Source organism: Panthera leo, chromosome D3, assembly GCF_018350215.1.
Source record: "Panthera leo isolate Ple1 chromosome D3, P.leo_Ple1_pat1.1, whole genome shotgun sequence".
Lineage (NCBI taxonomy): Eukaryota > Metazoa > Chordata > Mammalia > Carnivora > Felidae > Panthera > Panthera leo.
The window spans coordinates 26,690,548-26,711,910 of NC_056690.1; the positions used below are offsets into that span (position 1 = coordinate 26,690,548).

A 21,363-nucleotide genomic window follows, 5' to 3' on the forward strand; every position below is an offset into this window, starting at 1 on the left:
GAAAGCACCACTCCTTCCTGACTCACAATTTTTGAGGACACAAATCCTGGCAGGCTCCTGGGTTTCCCGTTTAGGGGCTCACAAGGCCCAAATCAAAGTTTTGGCAGGCTGGGGACTTATCTAGAGGCTCCCGGGGTCAGGCGCATTCAACCTCATGCAGGTTGCTGGCAGAATTCAGTTCCTATGGTCGTAGGACTCAGGTCCTGGCTTCCTGGTCGGCTCCTAGCCAACACCCACCGTCTTCTCACGTGGTCCCCTCCACCTGCAGAGTTGGGAAAGCCATGTCCAATCATTCTTGTGCTTCGCTCTCTCTGACTTCCTCTTCTGCCAGCCTGAGGAAATTCTCTGCTTTTTAAAGGGCTGGTGTGAGTAGATTAAGCCCACCCGGAACACAGTCCTGGCTTCCTCTGTAAAATCTCTTCCGCTGGGTTACTTGCGGGAGTGACCTCATGAGGCCAAAGTCACGGGCCTCGCCTTCAAGTTCGGCCAACTGCACCTGCCTTTTCCTGAACTATATTTAAAGGCAACCAAATAGCCTTCGTGGATGAGCAGCCATAATAAATATGGAAAGAATGGCATAATCAGAAGCCCCCCTCCCCCCGCCAATCTGGCAACTTCCTAAAAAAAAAATAACTGATTTAGGCAACCAGTGTCGATGAAAATGAAACGCATGGCAGACGACAGCGTGATGAGGAGCTGACAACTGACCACATCTGAACTCACTTTAGAGACAGCACTACAGAGCGACAGTTCCGTGTCATGTGCTTCCTGCCACAAAGTGCACAGCGCCACCTGCAAAGCACTCTTGCCACAAAAGTCGAACCAATCTAATAAGCTGTTAGAGCTAACTTCCAATTTATAGGAAATACAGAAAACGGAAGTGTAATTTAAATAATCCCATGAAGAAGCAAAGAGAAAAATTCAGAATGTGGAACATTCTACAATACAACGGGCCCAGTTTCTTCAAGAAGTCCGTTACCTGTGTGTGGGAAGGGGAGGGGAGGAGGGGGAAACACCTGTTCTAGATTAAAAGAGACATTATTACCAACTACAATATAAGAACATTCTTTGATCCTGAGTCAAACAAACCAAGAGTAGAAGGGCATTTTTAAGTTACTCAGAAAAAATGGGGGGTGCCCGAGTGGCTCAGTGGGTTGAGCGTCTGACTTCAATTTGGTTCAGGTCATGGTCCCGGGGATCATAGGATCAAGCCCTGCATCAGGCTCCAAGTTAAGCATGGGGCCTGCTTGGGATTCTTTCTCTCTCTCTCTCTCTCTCTCTCTCTGTGCCCCCCTGCCCCCGCTACTCAAATTCTCTCTCTCTAAAAGAAAAAAAAAAAACTAAAGAAAAATATAAATATAGACTTGGAATTACAGTAAGAACCATAATCAGATATTAAACTAAGAATCATCATTTTCTTTTCTCTTTTTTTTTTTAAATATTTATTCTGGGGAGAGCACCAGTGGGGGAAGGGCAGAGAGAAGGGGACAGAGAATCTGAAGTGGGCTCTGTGCTGACAGCAGTGAGCCCAATGGGGGGGTGCAAACTCATGAACCGCGAGATCATGACCTGAGCTGAAGTCAGGTGCCCAATCAACTGAGCCACCCAGGTGCCCCAAGAATCATCGTTTTCATTGGTTGGGGTAGAGACTAAAGTTGTATAAGAAAACATTCGTAGTCTTTACAGATGGATATAGGGCTGAAACTCTAAAAAGAGTTTGCTAATTGCTTAAAATATTTTGGCAGGGGTGCCTGGGTGGCTCAGTTGGTTAAGCATCAGACTCTAGACTTCAGCTCAGGTCATGATCTCACAGTTCGTGAGTTCAAGCCCCACATTGGGCTCTGTGCTGACACTGCAGAGCCTGCTTGGGATTCTCTCTCTCTCTCCCTCTCTTTCTCTGTCTCTCCCCTGTTTGCACAATCTCTCTCTCTCTCTCTCTCAAAATAAATAAATAAACTTAAAAAATATATATTTTGGTAGCCATGCAAAGAGAGGATGAACAAGGAAAATGTTGTAAAATAAAAAATCTGTCTGACAAACATATATGGGGGGTTATTAGTCTAATTTTGGGCATGACTAGATATTTTTATTTTAATTTTTATTTATTTATTTATTTAGAGAGACAGCATGCATGCAAGTGGGGGAGGAGCAGAGAGAGAGGGATAGAGAATCCCACGCAGGATCCATACCAGCACAGAGCCCAACGTGGGGCTCGATCTCAGGACCCTGAAATTATGACCTGAGCCAAAATCGAAAGTCAGACACTTAAACCCGGGCACCCCCACATTTTTTCTGAGTAACTTAAAAATGCCCTTCTACTCTTGGTTTGTTTGATTCAGGATCCAAAGAATGTTCTTATATTGTAGTTGGTAATAATGTCTCTTTTAATCTAGAACAGGTGTTTCCCCCTCCTCCCCTCCCCTTCCCACACACAGGTAACGGACTTCTTGAAGAAACTGGGCCCGTTGTATTGTAGAATGTTCCACATTCTGAATTTTTCTTTGCTTCTTCATGGGATTATTTAAATTACACTTCCGTTTTCTGTATTTCCTGTAATTATAATTTATAATTATAAAAAATTATAAATTTTTATACCGAACAATTTCATTTCAGGGTTTCATTCACAGAGCATCTGCTGAGAACCAATCCCTGTGTTAAGAGCTTTGCAGACATTTCTTGCTGCATCCTCACAACTGCCTTATGCAGCAGATAGTGTTTTCACCCCCCTTTCATAGCTCAGAAAACTTAACGAAACATCAACCAGTTTGGGGTATAGCCAACAGGCCGGCGCATCGCCCGTCATCTCAACAAAGCTTCGGAGACTGAGTAAACTTTTCCATTTCACAAAGGGTTTCTGCACGCGGGCTGCAGCACAGGTTGGTGGGCAGCTTCCCCAAACCAGGCGCTAACCTCAGCACAGGAGAGGGTGGGAGGTGCCGGACGAGAGAAAAGGGGCTGATTGATAGGCAGGGGATACACGGTGAAAGGGAAACAACAGAACGACAGAAAATCAACAAGTTGGTGACACATGGAGACAGTCATGGAAAGGGGCGGATGAACAGATGGGAGAAACAAAGGCAAAAGGCGGTGGGCGGGACGGGGGAGGGGGTGAGGGGGAGCGAAATGGGAAGAAAAGAAGACCTAGAGAGCAGGACAGATTCACTCCAACCACAGGCCACCGTCCCTCACACCAGCTGAAAAGGAGAACCCTACAGGGCAGGAGGAAGGACCAGACGGACACTGAATGTACAGCGATGTCCGGACGTAACTACAGACGTGTTTGGCGACGTTACCACGCACTCTTGTCTCCCCATCCCGCCCCCCGCCCCCGCCCCCCGTCCCACGATTGCTGCTCTTTCCTGTGACCTTCCAAGTTCAGACCTAGCTTCCTCTGCCCAGCTCCAAGCTCACGAAGGGGAAGGAAGGGAAGAGGAAGGAATCATTTATTCATTTAAGCAACTTTTAAATTCTTCAAAACAGCTTCACCGAGAGAATTCACAGGCCATCAGTGCCCAAGGAAGCTGCTCGCGAGGCAGAACCTGTGTGGCTGAGGCCAGGACACAAGGCCACCTTAATGCCAGTAAGGGCCTCCGATCAAGGGCCCCTGGGGTCATCTTCGGGTAAGGGTTGGATCAAAACAATGGGAAGGAAAGACATGTCTGGGAGCCTGCATGTGTGCTGCGGGGACGGCGGACAGGAGCGGGGTGAGGATCAGAAAACACAACGGGAGAAATAACCTTCAGTGCATTTCACAGACTGGCACGAGAGTGCAGGCGACAGCGGGTTCGTCACAATCTTCCAGTGTGCCTTAGTAACAGGGAACCACCCGCTCGCATCACAGGTTGAGAAACACCTTCCTCTCGTAGCAACATTATGTATAATAGGCAAAAAGTGGAAATAACCCAAACATCCACCGACGGATGAGTGGATGAACAACACGCGCACAGCCACATCTTATAAAGCATAAAAAGGAATGAAGTACCCGCACATGCCACCACATGGAGGAACCTTTAAAATATGAGAGAAGCCCCATGCAAAGGCCACGCATCGTCTGATTCCATCCGGGAGGAATGTCCACGCTGGGCGAATCCACAGGGGCAGGAATCAGATTCGTGGTATCTCAGGGTGGGGGTGGGGGTGCTGATGGGTATGGAGCCTCTTCTGGGGGTGTTGGAAACGTTCTAAGATGAGGCTGGGTTCGGGGCTGCACGACTCTGTGAACACGCTAAAAACTGCTGAACTGCACACGTGAAACGAGAGAGACGCCGTGGCAAGTAGCTCTCAACAGAGCTGTAGACCTATTTTTAAATTTCAACTAATAAATAAGGCATTTCTTTCTTCCCTTGTTTCCCAAAGACACAAATTTCTCTCTCGTTACTGTGAGAGTTTTGTTTTCCATTCTTTCGTACAAAAGCAGAAGCAAAGCGGGGGGGGGGGGGGGGGGGGCGTTTATTTATATAGATGACAGTTAACCAAACGCCGTGAACGCAAGGAGAAGCAGCAATGAAGCATGAGATGAAAGTCAAAGTCTTTCGACCGCTCCGTTCCATAGCCAAATCCCGACGCTCGATGCTCGGGATGTGAGATTTCTAGGTAGCTACGGGCCGCTAGCTTTCCACACATTGTGCTCTGAGCACAGACAGGGCAGTACTCCACCTGCTTCTCCGGGGAACGGCATCCAGCTTTTCACCACTGAATGTCAGGGGCTGTGAAAGAAGCTCTATCGCCTTCATAGATGGCTAAGTTTTGGAGGCTAGCTAAAAAGTCTGCCAAAATCCGAAGGCTTTTCTGCACTGGTTTCTACTTTAGTTGAACACAAGAGAGCATCATGCCGCTTTCTTAAAAAAAACAAAAAACTATCCAGTTCTCACAGGGTGACCCTCAGCAGTACATTTTATATTCATTGTTTCCTTTCCAAGAGCCTTTACAGAATGGCTGGACAAGGAGAACTACAAGTCAGAATAAGTCACTTCACCGACCTGAGTCTATGACTCCTTACTTATAAGGAGGAGGGCTGCCCACAATTACTTCCAAGGATATTCAGTCCCAAGGGGATCGGCCATTGTGGGTCTGTGAATCATGGAGACAGGACTAAATGCAGAAACGGAGTTCCAGGAAACTTTTGTATAACCAGTTTCTTGCAATTTTAATAAAGTCATTTCCTCGAGTATTAAAGTCATTTAAAAATGATGCCACAGTTCCTCGGCAAATCTTATCTGAGTAATTGTGGGAGGCAAGTAAAGGGAAGGAAAGAAGGTTCCAATTCTCTCGTATTCAGCTAAGGTGATTTCATGTGAAATCCTGGAATTATCTGTTTATCACATTACTATGGGCAGATTAACAAAATACCCAGCTGGCAGGCCAAACGATGAATCCTATCTGAGTTGAGAATAAAAATATAGTGTAGGAAACTTCTGGACAGCAGGAACCGATTTGGGGGGATGAAAAAAAGAAAGTATGTGGACTACAGCTCTTATCTAACCTCTAAACAAACTGCCAGCCCTTCGGAAGCATAATACTCCAATGCTCCCCAAGCCTTGGAACCTCACACTAGAGCTATTCCTGTCCAGTCCTAACTTCTCCAAGCACTAGCTGCTGGTAATCGGAGAACACGCCTGTACATCCACACACTTGCTCCAGCCAAGCCCAGCACTGCCCAGAACTGGGTACCAGCTAGAGAGAAATGGATCCTTGACCTCTATGCACACAACAGGAGAGTCCTGGTGACCTGCTAACTAAGGCTCAGGGATAAGCCTTACTTACTGAATGGAGCCTCAGGGATAAGAGTAATTGATGGGGAACTGACAATAAGGAGCAGTGTGTAAAGCCTGTCAGCCAGTGAAAACCGATGAGATCAAGTGCGCCAGCCCCACACTTTGCAAGGAGCCGGCCAAACACAGGAGTGCAACATGTTTATGAAGACACGGGCCACCTCCTTGTGATCACGGAGAGGACAACAGCAGTGAGGAAAGGTGGGGACCTCGGAAGCGGGTCCGAAACCCAGAGCACTTCTTTCTGGTTACCAACTACCCAATCCTTTGATTTGGCAACCCCCAAACTGTCTTAAACCCTCGAATCGAGCTAGTCTGTCTCCCAAGAGCTTATTCACAAGGTCTGTTACTAGGGATGGAAGTAACCATTACGTATCTTATTGCTACATGAAATGTCCTTCATTCCCAGCCAGAGCTATAAAAGCATATAAAGCACGAAAGGCTGCATTTACACATAACTGTGATGCCACCTGAAACCACCATTAGACTGTATGCCAAATGAGTAAGTGGGACTTACCAATTTTCTGGTTAAAAATCTTGTCAAAGGTTATTTCATTTCTCTCCTGGAGGTACTTCTGCATCACACTCCGGATACTAAAAGAGAAGAGGGACACAGTTTTAACGGTGACAGCCTGCATCATGAGAAACCATCCCTAGTGTGGACAATACGTGAATGTCTTAACTCAAGGATGCTGGCTGGAGAGAGCCCTCTTACTGACAGCCATGATCGCACGGCCGGCTAACTACACTTAAAGCTGGGAGCATCATGGCTCCAGCTGGTATCCTGTCCTGTGACTCAGGGCCAACCTGACGTGTAGACACTGGACCAAAAATAACCCCAGGGCTGTGGGAACGCTCACCCTCAACACCACCATTCTCAAAATACATACAAGTGTGCGCGCACATGTGACACATTCCGCTAATGGATTAATGAGCTCTTTCTGAAACAAAAGCAAATGTTCCCTGGATGCATGACTGCGATTTTTAAAAACCACATTTCTATACATCAACAATAAACAGTGAGAAAACATAATTAGAAGAAGACTTCACTTAACGATAAAATAAGAAACACCAAATGCTTTGAAATAAACCCTTCAAAACATGGGCAAGGACTTTATGGGGAAAATTACAAAATGTACTGAGAGACATCACCGAAAATCGTAATAAACGGAAAAGAACACCATAGTTATGAACAGAAAGATTTAGTATTGCAAAAATTCAACATCTATCCAAGTTTATCTGTGAAATCAATTCAAACCCCATCAATATTCCACAGAGTTTTTCACAGAACATAGAAACGATTAGTCTTTATAAACTGTATCCAGAACAACACGGGATCAAGGAGAGCAAAAACATTTATGAAGAAAGAGAATAATAAGAACAGGGCTTATTATGAAATTAAAATAATTAAGACAGGATAAACAAATTGATCAATGAAATGGAATAGAGAGCACATAAATATGGAACTTTAATATATAAGCAGCAAGGCAGAGAAATGGAGAAGCTAAGGATTATTCTGTAAGTGAACGAAAAGTGAATATCCAAATGGAAAAAGTAGAGACTGAGTCTCTATCATCCACTGGTGGGGGGAAAAATTGGCATTAGCAGCTCCCTCTTGAAAACAAACTGATTAAGGGGTGCCTGGGTGGCTCAGTTGGTTAAGTGTCCGACTTTGGCTCAGGTCATGATCTCACAGTTCATGAGTTTGAGCCCCGCGTCGGGCTCTGTGCTTATAGTTCAGAGCCTGCAGTCTGCTTCAGATTCTGTGTCTCCCTCCCTCTCTGCCCCTCCCCCATGCACGCTCTGTCTCTCTCTGTCTCTCAAAAATGAATACATGTTAAAAAAAATTTTAAACAAACTGAGGTATAATTTATATACGGTTAAATGCATATTTAAGTGTACCAACAGATGAGTTTTTCACATATAACTACTACCCTAATCAAGACGTAGAATATTTCTATCACCCCAAAAGATGCCCCTTTGCAATCAGTCTCCCCATGCTCTAAGATCCAAGCAAATACTGATCTCCTTTCTTTTAGTATGGTTTACCTCCTCCAGTTTGAGAATTTTACATAAATAAAACTACACAATATGTTGTCGTGTGTCTGACTTCTTTCACTTGACATAAGCAAGCTTCATCCATAGTGTTGTGCACTAAGTATTTAGGCCCTTCTCATCGCCAAGTAGTATGTCATTGCATGAATACTCCACCATTTATCCATTCATCTGTTGACAGACAATTGGGTTGTCTCCAGCCTGGGGCTATTGCAAATAAAGCCGCCTTAAATATCTGTGTGTAAGTCTTTTTACAGGCACGTGTTTTCATTTCTCATGGGTAAATATCCAGGAGTAAAACTGTTGGTCACGTGGTTAATTATATTTAACATTATGAAAAACCTGCTGAATGATATTCCAAACTGACTGTATGACGTTACATCCCCACCAGCAACACATGAAGTCCCAGCTGCTCCGTATTCCTTGCCAACACTTTGGTTGTCAGTCTTTTCGGTTTTAGCCACTGTTAGGCAGTGTAGTGGTAGCTTATTTTAATTAGGATCTCGCTAATGGGTAAGGATGTTGAGTACGTTTGGACACGATTATTGGAGTACTTCTATCTCCTGTGAGGCATGGGGTGAAGTCTTTTGCCTACCTTTTAATTGAGTTACTTGTCTTATGACTCAATTGTAAAATTTCTATGTCCTGGAATCGAGTCTAGTGTCCGATTTACATGATCATAATATTTTCACCCAGTCCATACCCTGTCTTCACTTTCTTCATGAAGTCCTTCTAAGAGCACAAGTGTCTAGTCAATGAGTTCCGATTTATTATTTCTTTGATGGACCACGCTAAGAAATCTTATACATCTGAAGGTAATAAAGATTTTTAACCTGGTATTTCCCTTTAGACATTTTAAAGTTTTAGCTTCAATGTGTATGTCTAAGATCCATTTCAGGTTAATTTTTGTGTATGATACAAAGTAAAACCTCAAGGTTCTTTTTTTCTTCCTAATACCTCGCTATTCCGATATCATTTGCTGGGGTAAAAAAAAAAAAAAAAAGTATCCTTACTCCATTGAATTATCCTGGCACCTTTTTTTGATACAACACTAAATTTGGGAAGGTCTTTCATTAGGCTATCCTGTATCATTGATTTGTATGTCTACTCTTACATCAATACTATATTTTCTTGACTTTAGAGGTTTAGAGTATATCTTGAAATCAGGTACCTCAATTTGGTTTTACTGCCTTTGTGGAGTTTTTGGTTGGTTCGTTTGTTCGTTTTTTGGCCATCCTAGGTTTGTTACATTTCCATGTAAGTTTTTCCCCAGAAATTTCTGCCCAGAAAAAGCCTGATGGGGCTTGGATTGGGATTGTGCTGAATCTATAGATCAGTTTGTGGGTATTGACCTCTTAGTAATAATAAGTGTAGAATCCGTAAGTATGATATGTTTCTTCACTAATCTAGGTCTTTAATTTCTCACATCACTATTTTGTAGCTTTCAGTATAGAAGTCTGGTCTTTTTTTTTGCAATAGCTTTCTCTGGTTTTGATATCCAGATACTATGATTCATAAGAGGAGATGGGAATAATTCCTTTCTCCTCTATTCTCTGGATGAGTTGGTGCCCAACAATGTTAATCATTCCTTAAATGTTTGATAGAACTCATCAGTGAAGCCACGTGAGCCTAGAATTTTCTTTGTGGGAAGGTTTTGAAATTACACACTCCATTTCTTTCCTAGATATAGGACTAATTATATTTTCTGTTTCTTCTTGTATTAGCTTTGGTAACTTGTGTCTTTGAAGGAATTTTTCTATTTCATTTAACCTAATGGAACTCAAAATAATGATTCTGAGTAAGAGAAGCCAGATTAAAAAAGAGAGACAAACATACAGACGGAGACAGAGAAAACACAGTGTCTGATTACAAAGAGGCAGAAGCAAACTCTTGCGTGATGGAGCACAGAGCAAAATAATATATACACACACATACATATTTGGTTTTTGTCCCAGTACTTGGCACAGAACTCCTAAAACCCTTGGAATTTTCTTATGGTAGAAGCATCTAATTCATAATAATCCCTTTTCAACCCTACATGAGTTTATGCTAATGAGGTGACTCTTGGCGGCCCATAGACAGCTTCAGGGCGGAGCTAGTTGCCAGAGAAACCCACCATGTGATTAGAGCGGTAGAATTATTGGCCCCATCACTTGACATCTGGGAGAGTGGAGACTGAGTTCAATTACCAACGACCAATGATTTAATCACACCTACATAATGAAACTTTGATAAAAACTCTAGAAAGATGAGGTCTGAAGAGCTCCCGGGCTGGTGACCCCATGGATATGCTGGGACACTGGTGCTTCCGGACAGGGCAGGGATGCTCGGTGCCCCACCCCTTCCCACAAGACCCAGCCCTATGTAACAGTCCCTTTGAAGTCCCTGAGTTGTATCTTTTACAATAAAATGAACCATAAGTATAGCACCTTCTTGAGTTCTGTGAGTTGTTCGAGTAAATCTCAAACATAAGGGGAGGATCATGGGAACCTCCAAACTTGCAGGCAGCCAGGCAGTAATGCAAAGAGACTACAGGACCCCATTTGCAGCTGGCATCTGAAGTGGGGCAGTCTTGTGGGGCTGAGCCCTTAACTTGGAGGCTGTGCCAACTCTGGGTAGTTAGCATCAGGATTGAGTTGAACTGTAGGACACTCAGTTGGTGTCAGAGAATTGACAATTGTTGGAAGATGACAAAATGTATATGTGCATTATCTTAATTTTGGTAATGGCTTCACAGGTGTAGATACAACTTGCCAAATTGGACCCTCGAAATGTGTGCAATGTGTTTCATGTTAATTATACCTCAAAAAAGCTGGGTTGGTTTTTGTTGTTGTTGTTTTTCTTTGAATTGTATCACCGGGATGTGATCAGCAAAATCATGAGTGTTAGATATTCTCTACCACCCCTGACCCTATTTCTTTAGCAAAATCAATTACAAGAGGGAAAAATGATGGCAGGACACCTTAAAAAACAAACAACAACAAAAAAAAACCCAATCTTATAAAAAATTGAAGAGGGGTGCCTGGGTGGCGTCTGTCCAGCTCTTGATTTCAGCTCAGGTCATGATCTCACAGTGCAGGGATCAGGCCCTGCATCAGGTTCTGCCCTGACAGCACGGAACTTGTTGGGGATTCTCTCCCCCTCTCTCTGCTCCCCTCCCTGCTCGTGTGCACATGCTCTCTCTCTTACTCTCTCTCCCTCAAAATAAATAAATCAACTGGGGGCACCTGGGTGGCTCAGTCGGTTGAGCATCCGACTTCGGCTCAGGTCACGAACTTGCAGTTCGTGAATTCAAGCCCCGCGTCGGACTCTGTGCTGACAGCTCGGAGCCTGGAGCCTGCCTCGGATTCTGTGTCTCCTCTCTCTGACCCTCCCCCACTCATGCTCTGTCTCTCAAAAATAAACGTTAAAAATAAATAAATACGCTTAAAAATTTTAAAATAAAAAACTGGGAAAATGAATACAGACCAAATATCTGCCGTTAAGGAAGTATTACAATTTAGCAGCAGCAATGTGTTACATCATGTTTATGCTTTTATATTTTAAAAGAGTTCTTATCTTTTAGGGATTGATACAGATATTTTACAGATGCAATGACAGATTATGTCTAGCTCTGCTTCAAAATAATCTAAAGGGAATTAGGAAGTACGGATGAAACACGATTGGCTGTGTGTTGATAACACATAAAGCCGAGTGATGGCTACATCAATTTCATTATACTATTCTCTCTGTACATGGTTAAAATTTTCATCAAAGAAAGTTTTTTTAAAAATCAAACCCTCCAGACTCCTGAACCATTTCTTTACATACCTCCTCATCAAGATAAGGCATAATATACTATATATAATACCATATATATTGATGGGAGGCCTAATGGATTTTTTTTTAATATAACACCAACTAGCTGGAGACACAGCACCCCTGCCTACTAGGGTCCTGCCATATAAATACAAGGTAAGTATAATAAATATTGTATTGTAATTTAACATTTTCTTCTACTACTAAAGTGGTTGAAAGATCTGCTCTCTACTGGCCAAGGACTAGGTAGGCTTAAGTTGTACTTGAACACCTCACTAGCAGAAAACTACGATATTTATGACACAGTGAGCCAACTCCCATTTTAAAAGCCTCTATAGGAGGGCCTGGGTGGCTGAGTCAGTTAAGTGTCCCAACTCTTGACCTCGGCTCAGGTCATGATCTCACAGTTTCTGAGTTTGAGTCCCGCATCAGGCTCTGTGCTGATGGCTCCGAGCCTGCTTGGGATCCTGCCTCACCTTCTCTCTGTCCCCTCCCCTATGTGCGTGTGTGTGTGTGTGTGTGTGTGTGTGTGTGTATGTATGTGGGGGGGGGGGAGGGAAGGGGGAAGTCTGCACGTGCATGTGCACAAGCTCCCTCTCTCTCTCAAAATAAATAAATAAACTTTAAAAAAGGCCTCTATATTCTCTTGAGGTTTAATTCTGTTTTATTCTAGTGTCCAAAACAAAATGAGTTTAAACAATTATCTCTAATATGTGACATATCACCCCCAAAAAATGAGGATGCAAAAGGTAGTTGTGAAGATAAAGCAAAATTATGGGAAGAGACTAGAAGCACCACATAAATGAGTGGTTACCATTACTGACCACCAAGAAACCCAGAAGGCAGATTTTTTTTAAGATGAGATGACTAAGCAGTCATACAAAGATTCAATTCCCCCAAAAGGAAATTGCTTTCTTTTATATGTAGTTACTAAATATTTTCCACTAACTGCTCATTAAACACCCAAAATAGAGCTACATTATCCAAAGTCACAATAAAAACTCCGCCACTAGATTTAAAACCACCGAATTCTGCCAGACAGACTCTGAAGAGGTCTGTAAAAGTAGCTGGGACGGTTTAATGTCAACTCTTGTCAAGGTTCCTGGGTTCACCAGATCTTTGGCAGGAAAGGCTTGCATATAATTTGCATACCATTAAACATTTCAGCAAGAGACAGTCTACATTTAGACAATCACAACCCAATTACGCTAGATGTGAATTTAAGCTCCTTTGTTTTTTTCTACAATATTTTGACAATCCAGATCAGCTCTCCTCATGCCTTTTTCTTTGCAACAGATTACCTGATATTAAAGTGACACTAACATAACCCGAATTCCACTGGTCACTAAAAATCCATCATCTTAACGAAAGTCGTCCCTGGACAGAGAGAATTGGCGAGATGAACACATTTATGGGGTCATCAGTTTTTCTAATAAAAGCCACTAAAACCTCATGACCCAAACCATCCCTTCAAATTAGTTACAATGAGCATTCTAGAACCCATTCACCTTTATTTTTCAGAATACTTTTGAATCAGCAACAACATACGAGCAGATTCATTTTACAGCGAAGCATCGGAGGAGGGAGGGACAGAGGCCAGGAGAGTCTATAGCAGGGCTTACAGCATCCTCCTCATTTCCAAGGGTAATTTTCCATGCAGTTATCTCATTTACAAGACTCCAAGGGCCTCCCATTTTGCCCAACGTCCTAACTCCTTAGCACGTTACCGGGAGCATTTCCAATGGGGCCCCAACCCACCTCGTCAACCACATCGTGTCATGGTTTCTCTCCCAGAGCGGCCATACTTGATTTTCTCACTGCTCCGTGACTCTAAATGCCACTCCTTCGAATGCCTCTTTTTACATGAAAACCTCCTTGTCATCCAGGATCCACGTCGGGATCGCTGACACTATGATGCTGTCCCCAGCTCTGGCAGAGGTAAGTCACTTCGGTTTCCACTGCCCGTCACATGGCACTGCTGTATCATGTCCCCAGTGGACCCCTGTCCTCCTCAGGAGGAAAAGACAGTGTAGTCATCGGTTCATGCAATCGTTCATTCGTTCGAAATAGGTACTGCATCCTTTCTAGGAGACAGCCAGCCACTGTGTGTGACGCCAGAGATGCACAGTGCATCCGACCCGGTCTCTGCCCTAAAAGAGCCCTTGTCCATAGGGGTGACAGAGGAGTGAACAGGAAGCCCCAATCCAACGTGGCAGCCAGCAGGGACTGCACGGCCAGCTCAACAGGACTAAACTATAGACTCTGAGGGGCCGCTGGCAAAGGGGAAATGAGAGAAAGCAAGGGGACCGCTCGAGAAGGATCTCATAGTCATGTCACCTCAGCCTGTACCAAATAATTGAACCAAATGGACAAAGGACAACAGCAATTAAAACACACACACACAGAGACACACACACCACACACGCCAGACCACAAACACCTCCCACTCTAACTATGTGAAAAGCGTATCTAAATTACCCCCCATGAGATTAATGTCAGCCTTTCATGGCTTTCTTTGTCTTTAATGTTTATTTATTTTTGAGAGAGAGAGAGAGAGAGCGTGTGAGCAGGGGAGGGGCACAGACAGAATGAGACAGAGAATCCAAGAAGGCTCTGGGCTGTCAGCACAGAGCCCAATGTGGGGCTTGAACCCACGAACCATGAGATCATGACCTGAGCCAAACCGACTGAGCCACGCAGGCACCCTTTCGTGGCTTTTTTAAAGCAAACACTTCCTTTCCGTGGACTGACAGATGACATTTTGTTTCTACCACCGGTAAGAATGCTGACTCATTGGACATAAGTCACTGTACTTCCTCGTCCCCCAAACGCCACCGTGACCTACTGTCCCCCACTCCTCCCTGAGGCAGCGTAAACCGGTCGCTGTCTGGGCAAACAGATTCACACACTAAAACAGGCTCCACAGAAAATCAGCCAAGGTAAATTTTCTCTGACTTGACTCTCAATTTGGTATAAGATACCCACTGTCCCACAAGAAGTCCGCGTGATCACAGCCGCGATCTCCTTTACAGGCTGGGGGGCGGGGCAGTTTGCTTACGAGAACCCTTTGTCATACTCCAGAGTAATGGAAATACATTCTCTCATATTTTTCTGTTTTATTATAATAGTTTTGTGATGATCTCATTGAACACTCTGGAATTTCTTTTTTCGTACAATGTGGAGGGATTGTAACTTTGCCAGATCACACACCAGCCTTTCCCCACCAGACTCAAAATGTCACCTTTATTCATAAACCAAACTCACATATAATATGTGTGCTCGTAGGGGCGCCTGGGTGGCTCAGTCGGCTCAGATCATGATCTCATGATTCCCGAGTTCGAGCCCTGTGTCAGGCTCTCAGCTGACAGCTCAGAGCCTGGAGCCTGCTTCGGATTCTGTGTCTCCCTCTCTCTCTGCTCCTCCCCTGCTCACATTCTGTCTCTCCGTCTCTCTGAAAAATGAATAAACTTAAAAAAATTTTTTTGAATATGTGTGTGTGTATACATTATGTATATACACACATACACATACACACAAGGCTTGTTGTGCCCTGGATGTGTGTCTATATCTGCACCACAACCACAGTTGTAACTGCTATAGCAATGTTTTCTTTTAGACAGAGCAGATCCCCACTGTTTCATTTTTTTCAAAATGTCATTGGTTATTTTTGTCCATTCTTCTCTTCTAGATGAACGTGAATCACCTTTCAAGTCCTTTGAAATTCTCGTTTGGGTTTTGACTGGGATTGCCTTGGATTCCGATTCTTTTGAAGAGAACTGACATCTTCCCAAACTGAGTCTTCCTATCTGCAAAGATCCTGTGGCACTCCATTTATCCAGGCTTTCTTGGCCTTTAAATAAAGTTTTGTGTTTCTCACATACAGGTCTTGTCGGTAATTACGGTAGTTAGTGAGGTCAGGTTTAGAGCAACACATTAGAAAAGATCAATTTTAAAGTAATTATTTTGAAATGTTTTGACAAATTAATATTCAAATGACTTAAAAACAGAAAGCTGTAGGAGCGCCTGGGTGGCTCAGTCGGTTGAGCGACCGACTTTGGCTCAGGTCACGATCTCGTGGTCCATGAGTTCGAGCCCCACGTCGGGCTCTGTGCTGACAGCTCAGCGTCTGGAGCCTGCTTCAGATTCTGTCTCTGTCTTTCTGCCCCTCTCCTGCTCATGCGCGCTCTCTCTCTCTCTCTCTCTCTCTGTCTCAAATATAAAATAAAACATTTAAAAAAAAATCAGCTCTTGGAGAGGTGCCATAGTGGCTCACTGAGCTCATTGAGTTCATTGAGCTCATTGAGCATCTAACTCTTGATTTCAGCTCAGGTCATGATCCCAGGATCTTGGGATCAAGCCCCGTGTCAGGCTCTGCACTGAGCACACAGCCTGCTTAAGATTCTCTCTCTCTCGGGGCGCCTGGGTGGCTCAGTCGGTTAAGCGTCCGACTTCAGCTCAGGTCACGATCTCGCGGTCCGTGAGTGTGAGCCCCGCATCGGGCTCTGGGCTGATGGCTCGGAGCCTGGAGCCTGCTTCTGATTCTGTGTCTCCCTCTCTCTCTCTCTCTCTCTGCCCCTCCCCCACTCATGCTCTGTCTCTGTCTCAGACATAAATAAACATTAAAAAAAAAACAAAACAGAAAGCTGTTCAAGTCATTTCAGTAACAGAGACTGGATCGTAGAGTTTCATTAGGCTTTGGAAAGATGCTTACAGGGTAGATCATCTTAAATAGAAAGGGTTATTTTTTCTTTCCTGCTAAATTTAAACATCAGAGCTATGATTTGAATGATATTCACAAAGTTCAGGGAAGTCTTTTGTGTTCAGGGGGTAAATGGACATAGTTTTCTCAAGTTTCATTTCTTACCCTGCTTTGCCTCTTGGAAATCCTTCTTTATGGCTTCTGCTCCCCCTTCATCGTTCCCCGAGAAGTCTGCAGGTCAACAGGTTGTAAATCTGTCCACACCACTTGGGATTGGTCAGGACTCTGGCTACGAGTGAGTTGACTAAACCTCTGCCCACATCTTTGCGATCGGTGTCACGGGGTTTCTTTTTGAGCCGCCCTACTGTGGTTTCCAAAAAGCAAGCCACCCTCCCGCAGACTAACTTACTGGAGACGCAGCACATCTTGCATATGCCATCATGGGAGTTTCGGTCCTAAGTCACCACTGCTCCTACCCGTGACATCGGGCCAACCGAAGTTTCCATCAGCCCTGCAAGCCTCTAACTGCGATCCTCAGGCCTAGCCATCTACTCTGTTGTTTTGAAAGATCATAATGAAAATGTTCAAACATGCAGAAGAGCATAGTAGAGTGAGCCCCGGTAACTGTCCTCCCACGCCTCCGGAGTAGCTACCAAGGTTTTCGTCTGCTACTTTTATCCTCGCCCCAACTTCTCCTCCAAGCTTTAAAGCATCTTAAGGCTTGGAATCTCCGACTGCGTGTCATTCTACCCTTACTCCCTCAGTTTGCAATCTAAAAATTAGGGACATTTTCCTTACGTAAACACAATCTATTATTACTCCCACCCCCTTCCCTATAGAAACAATACTGCCCCTCCCCTGAATGCCCCCCCCCCAGAAATAATAATAACTCCTGCACATCTACTACCTAGTTCCCCTGTCCATGATGTCCATAAATGTCCATCGTTCTCTTAGGGTCGTCTTTTGAGCCAGGATCTAATATAATCAGGATCGCGCACTCATTAGACCACTGTCTCTCTCCAATCTGCTTTAACCAAGAGCTCTTCCTTCTCCCCGACATCTGCTTTTTATATTCGCAACCAGTGACTTACTGAGGGCACCAAGACAAGCTGTATAGAGGCTAGCTCCTATTCCGGACTATCTGTTTGCTTCCTCTAAGGTCATTCGACCTGCTCCTCTAGCTCTGTATTTCCTAGACGCTGAAAGTTTCCCTCTGAAGACCGGATGATATTCGAGTTCAACCTCCAGGGGCAGGAATACTCACGAGATGGTCTTTGTATGTCAAATTGCCCCCCCCCCCCCCAAGGAGGTACAGTTATTTCTTCTTAGTGATGTGAAAATTACTTAACAACTGAGCTGGTGATCATCGGATTTCTCCTTTTCAAATTCCCCACGACACCGCATTTAGCGGGTTCATGCTCTGATGACCTTTACCTACCTCAACACTTCCATTAAGAGTTGCAAGATGGTGACTCTCCCAATTCCATCATCCTTGCCACGTTCACTTGCTGTAAATCTTCTTTTTTCTTTTTTTTTAACCGATCAATGAGTTTTTATTTTTTATTATTTTAATTTTTTTAAGTTTACATCCAAATTAGTTAGCATCTAGGGCAACAATGATTTCAGGAGTAGATTCCTTAGTGCCCCTGACCCATTTAGCTCATCCCCTCCCCCAACCCCTCCAGCAACCCTCAGTTTGTTCTCCATATTTAAGAGTCTCTTATGTTTTGTCCCCCTCCCTGGTTTTATATTATTTTTGTTCATCTGTTTTGTCTCTTAAAGTCCTCATATGAGTGAAGTCATATGATATTTGTCTTTCTCTGACTGACTAATTTCACTTAGCATAATACCTTCTAGTCCCATCCACGTAGTTGCAAATGGCAAGATTTCATTCTTTTTGATTGACGAGTAATACGCCGTTGTGTGTATATATATATGTATATATACATATATATATACATATATAACACATCTTCTTTATCCATTCATCCATCGATGGACATTTGGGTTCTTTCCATACTTTGGCTATTGTTGATAGTGCTGCTATAAACATGGGAGTGCATGTGTCCCTTCGAAACAGCACACCTGTATCCCTTGGATAAATGCCTGGTAGTGCCATTGCTGGGTTGTAGGGTAGTTCTGTTTTTAACTTTTTGAGGAACCTCCATACTGTTTTCCAGAGTGGCTGCACCAGCTTGCATTCCCATTCTGTAAATCTTCTTAAGGAAGAATTATGTCCCATCAAGTAAAAATTGTGATCACCCTCTGTAGCTTACAGGAAAGGCAAGAAAAGCGCTAAATGCTTCACCTTTTTGACTGCCTCTTTTCAGGGACAGAGTTGGTACCTTATTTTGACAGCCAGTGGTGACCAATAGGTGTCTTGTTTTTATCTGTTTTGTTTGGGGATCTCCCTTTTGGATATCATAGATATATTAGCTTCCTACCGCTAATATAACAAATTACCTCGAACTTGGTAGCTCCAAACCACAGAAAAGTATTATCTTATAGATCTGTAGGTCAGAAGTCTGGAATGGGTCCCACTAAGCTAAGATCAAAATGCCAGCAGAGTTTTGTTTCTAGTGGAGGCTCTATGGGAGCACCCGTCTCCTTATCTTTGCAGGCTTCTAGAAGCCGCCACGTTCCTTGGCCCATGACCCCATTCTACCATCAAAGCCAGCAAATGTCAGATATTCCTTCTCAAGCTACCTCACTCTGACTCTGACCCGCCTCCCTTCCTCGCTATTGTTCTGGGCCCAGCCAGATAACTCAGGATAATAATCTCTTTATCTTAAAGTCTGCAACATCAGCTGCCTGAATTACATCTGCAATCTTCTTGCCAAGTAATGTTCACATAGTCGCAGGTTCTGAGGATTAGGTCATGGACATTTGGTGGGGGAAGGGGCTAGTGTTCTGCCCAGCGCAAGGGCTGGAATATATTCAGAATATTTTAATCAACCGCAGCCATATTCCTTTGATAGCCAGTGGGGACCCCTTCTTCCGGCCTCTGCATTTGTTAGATATCGTGCCCACCCCACCCCTCGGATGGCTCCTTTTTCTGATACAACAGATACCAGAAGTTCTGGGTTCTTCTTGCCGAGACCCTGCCCACCCCTCAGGGCAGGTATGTTTGCGCTGGATACCTACAAGGATGGGACAGCAGTTGTTTCTTGGGCTTTTCCATGACTGGGGTTAAGACATACACATATGTGGTAAGACCAAAAAAGGAAAGAAAAGGAAAGGAAAGAAAAGGAAAGGAAAGGAAAGAAAAGAAAAGAAAAGAAAAGAAAAGAAAAGAAAAGAAAAGAGACAAGACAAAACCATGAATTTAAAATGACTTTCTGGGGCACCTGGGTGGCTTGGCTGGTTAAACATCCAACTCTTGGTTTCAGCTCAGGTCATGATCCCACAGTTGGTGAGATCAAGTCCTGAGTCGGGCTCCACACTGACAGCACGGATTCTCTGTCTCTCCCTCTCTCTCTGTCCTTCCCCCTCATGCCTTCTCTCTCTCAGAATAAATAAACATAAAAGAAACTGTTTCAAAGAACAAAAAAAAAAAATGACTTTCCAATTCGAATTTAACCTTATAGGGTTTTTACTTAGCTCTTGTCTCACACTCCTGTATCTCTTCATTTACATTTAAAATCTCAGTTCTAGGGGCATCGGGGTGGCTCAGTTGGTTAAGCCTCCAACTTCGGCTCAGATCGTGATCTCACGGTTGGTGAGTTTGAGCCCCGCATCGGGCTCTGTGCTGACAGCTCGGAGCCTGGAGCCTGCTTCAGATTCTGTATCTCCCTCTCTCTCTACCCCTCCCCTGCTCACGCTCTGTGTCTCTCTGTCTCTCAATAGTAAATAAAAACGTCAAAAAAAATTTTTTTAATAAAATCTCAGTTCTTATTACCCAGCTGTACTTAGATAGTCTATATGAAATGATTTTAAACGAACAATAACATTAACACTTCTGAATGCAGCCCTATTTATCCTTAAAACATACAGGACAATTTGGCATTGTCTCACGAAACTGAGAATGCCCCTCTCTTACTTCCAGGGGTCTATCCCACGACCCCAAAGAGGCACAGGTCAGCATACCCACTGCGCTGGCGCTTGTGATTACGAACACAGGGTTGGGTAAACAGCGGTTTTACGATGTATCAGGCAGCAATTCAGAGCACCGAGAAGCATCTCTTCACTACTACCAAGGACAAGCCGAACATGTCTCAGCAGGAGCAGAGGGCAAGTTGTAAAGGGACTCACTAATGTGTTCCTGACAAACACAACTCTGTCCCAGTATGATGCCCACAGCCTTTCTGTGTGAAGGTTAAATGTGCAACCTGTTTCATTAGTTTTCCATCACAATGTAGAATGTACTGCTAACAAGTTTAATGCGAAAAATCCTTTATGTATCTAGAGTAAACGGACAAGTGTGCTCGAGCCAAGGGTATCCATGTACCTGCTGACGGAGAGAGAGAATTTCAGTTTTTGCTTTTTAAAGATAAGGGCACATGTGAGATTACAAAAAGATGCTTGGGGTAAGAAAACATTAAGATCAAAAATACTGACGTGTAGCTTTTCTCAATTTGTAACACGGTCATCATTAATGACAACTAATCCTATTACCGAACATGACATTCATGACATCTTATCTTTTAAGGAATTATTCACATATTTATTATTCAATCAACATCACCAGTGAAATGATATGTAAGCCCCTTATCAGATCCCTGTAGCTGATAACCCTTACGGTGAGGACAATCCATTTTCAAACTGTGTTGGTAATAGCTGAAATTGACACCCCTCCTCTACCCACATCTAGGAATTTTCTTTGCTTAGATGATTCATATGGCAAAAGATAGTCTGTAGGTGTCTATTAAAATGCACAGAGCTTTGAGCCCTTGGCTATCAATGTGATCTCGAGCAATTAGTTTCTCTCTGGACCTGAATTGCCTCCTTCTAAAATGGAGATGATGAAATACTGGAGAGCCGTTTCCAAGAATCTGAAAATAAAGAAGCAAGCTTGCCCTCTGAGAGTAAAAACTTTAAATC

The 21,363-nt window shown here is 43.7% G+C and overlaps 1 protein-coding gene across 2 annotated transcripts in view; it reads right to left on the reverse strand.

The window, feature by feature from the left end:
* The window catches only part of GRK3 (G protein-coupled receptor kinase 3), a 126,834-nt gene that overhangs the window by 94,587 nt on the left and 10,884 nt on the right, over positions 1-21,363 (reverse strand). For both annotated transcript variants that reach the window (XM_042911674.1, XM_042911673.1), the window contains exon 2: positions 6,289-6,365. In XM_042911674.1, the coding sequence (XP_042767608.1) occupies positions 6,289-6,365 (77 nt within the window). The remainder of the gene's footprint in view (positions 1-6,288; positions 6,366-21,363) is intronic.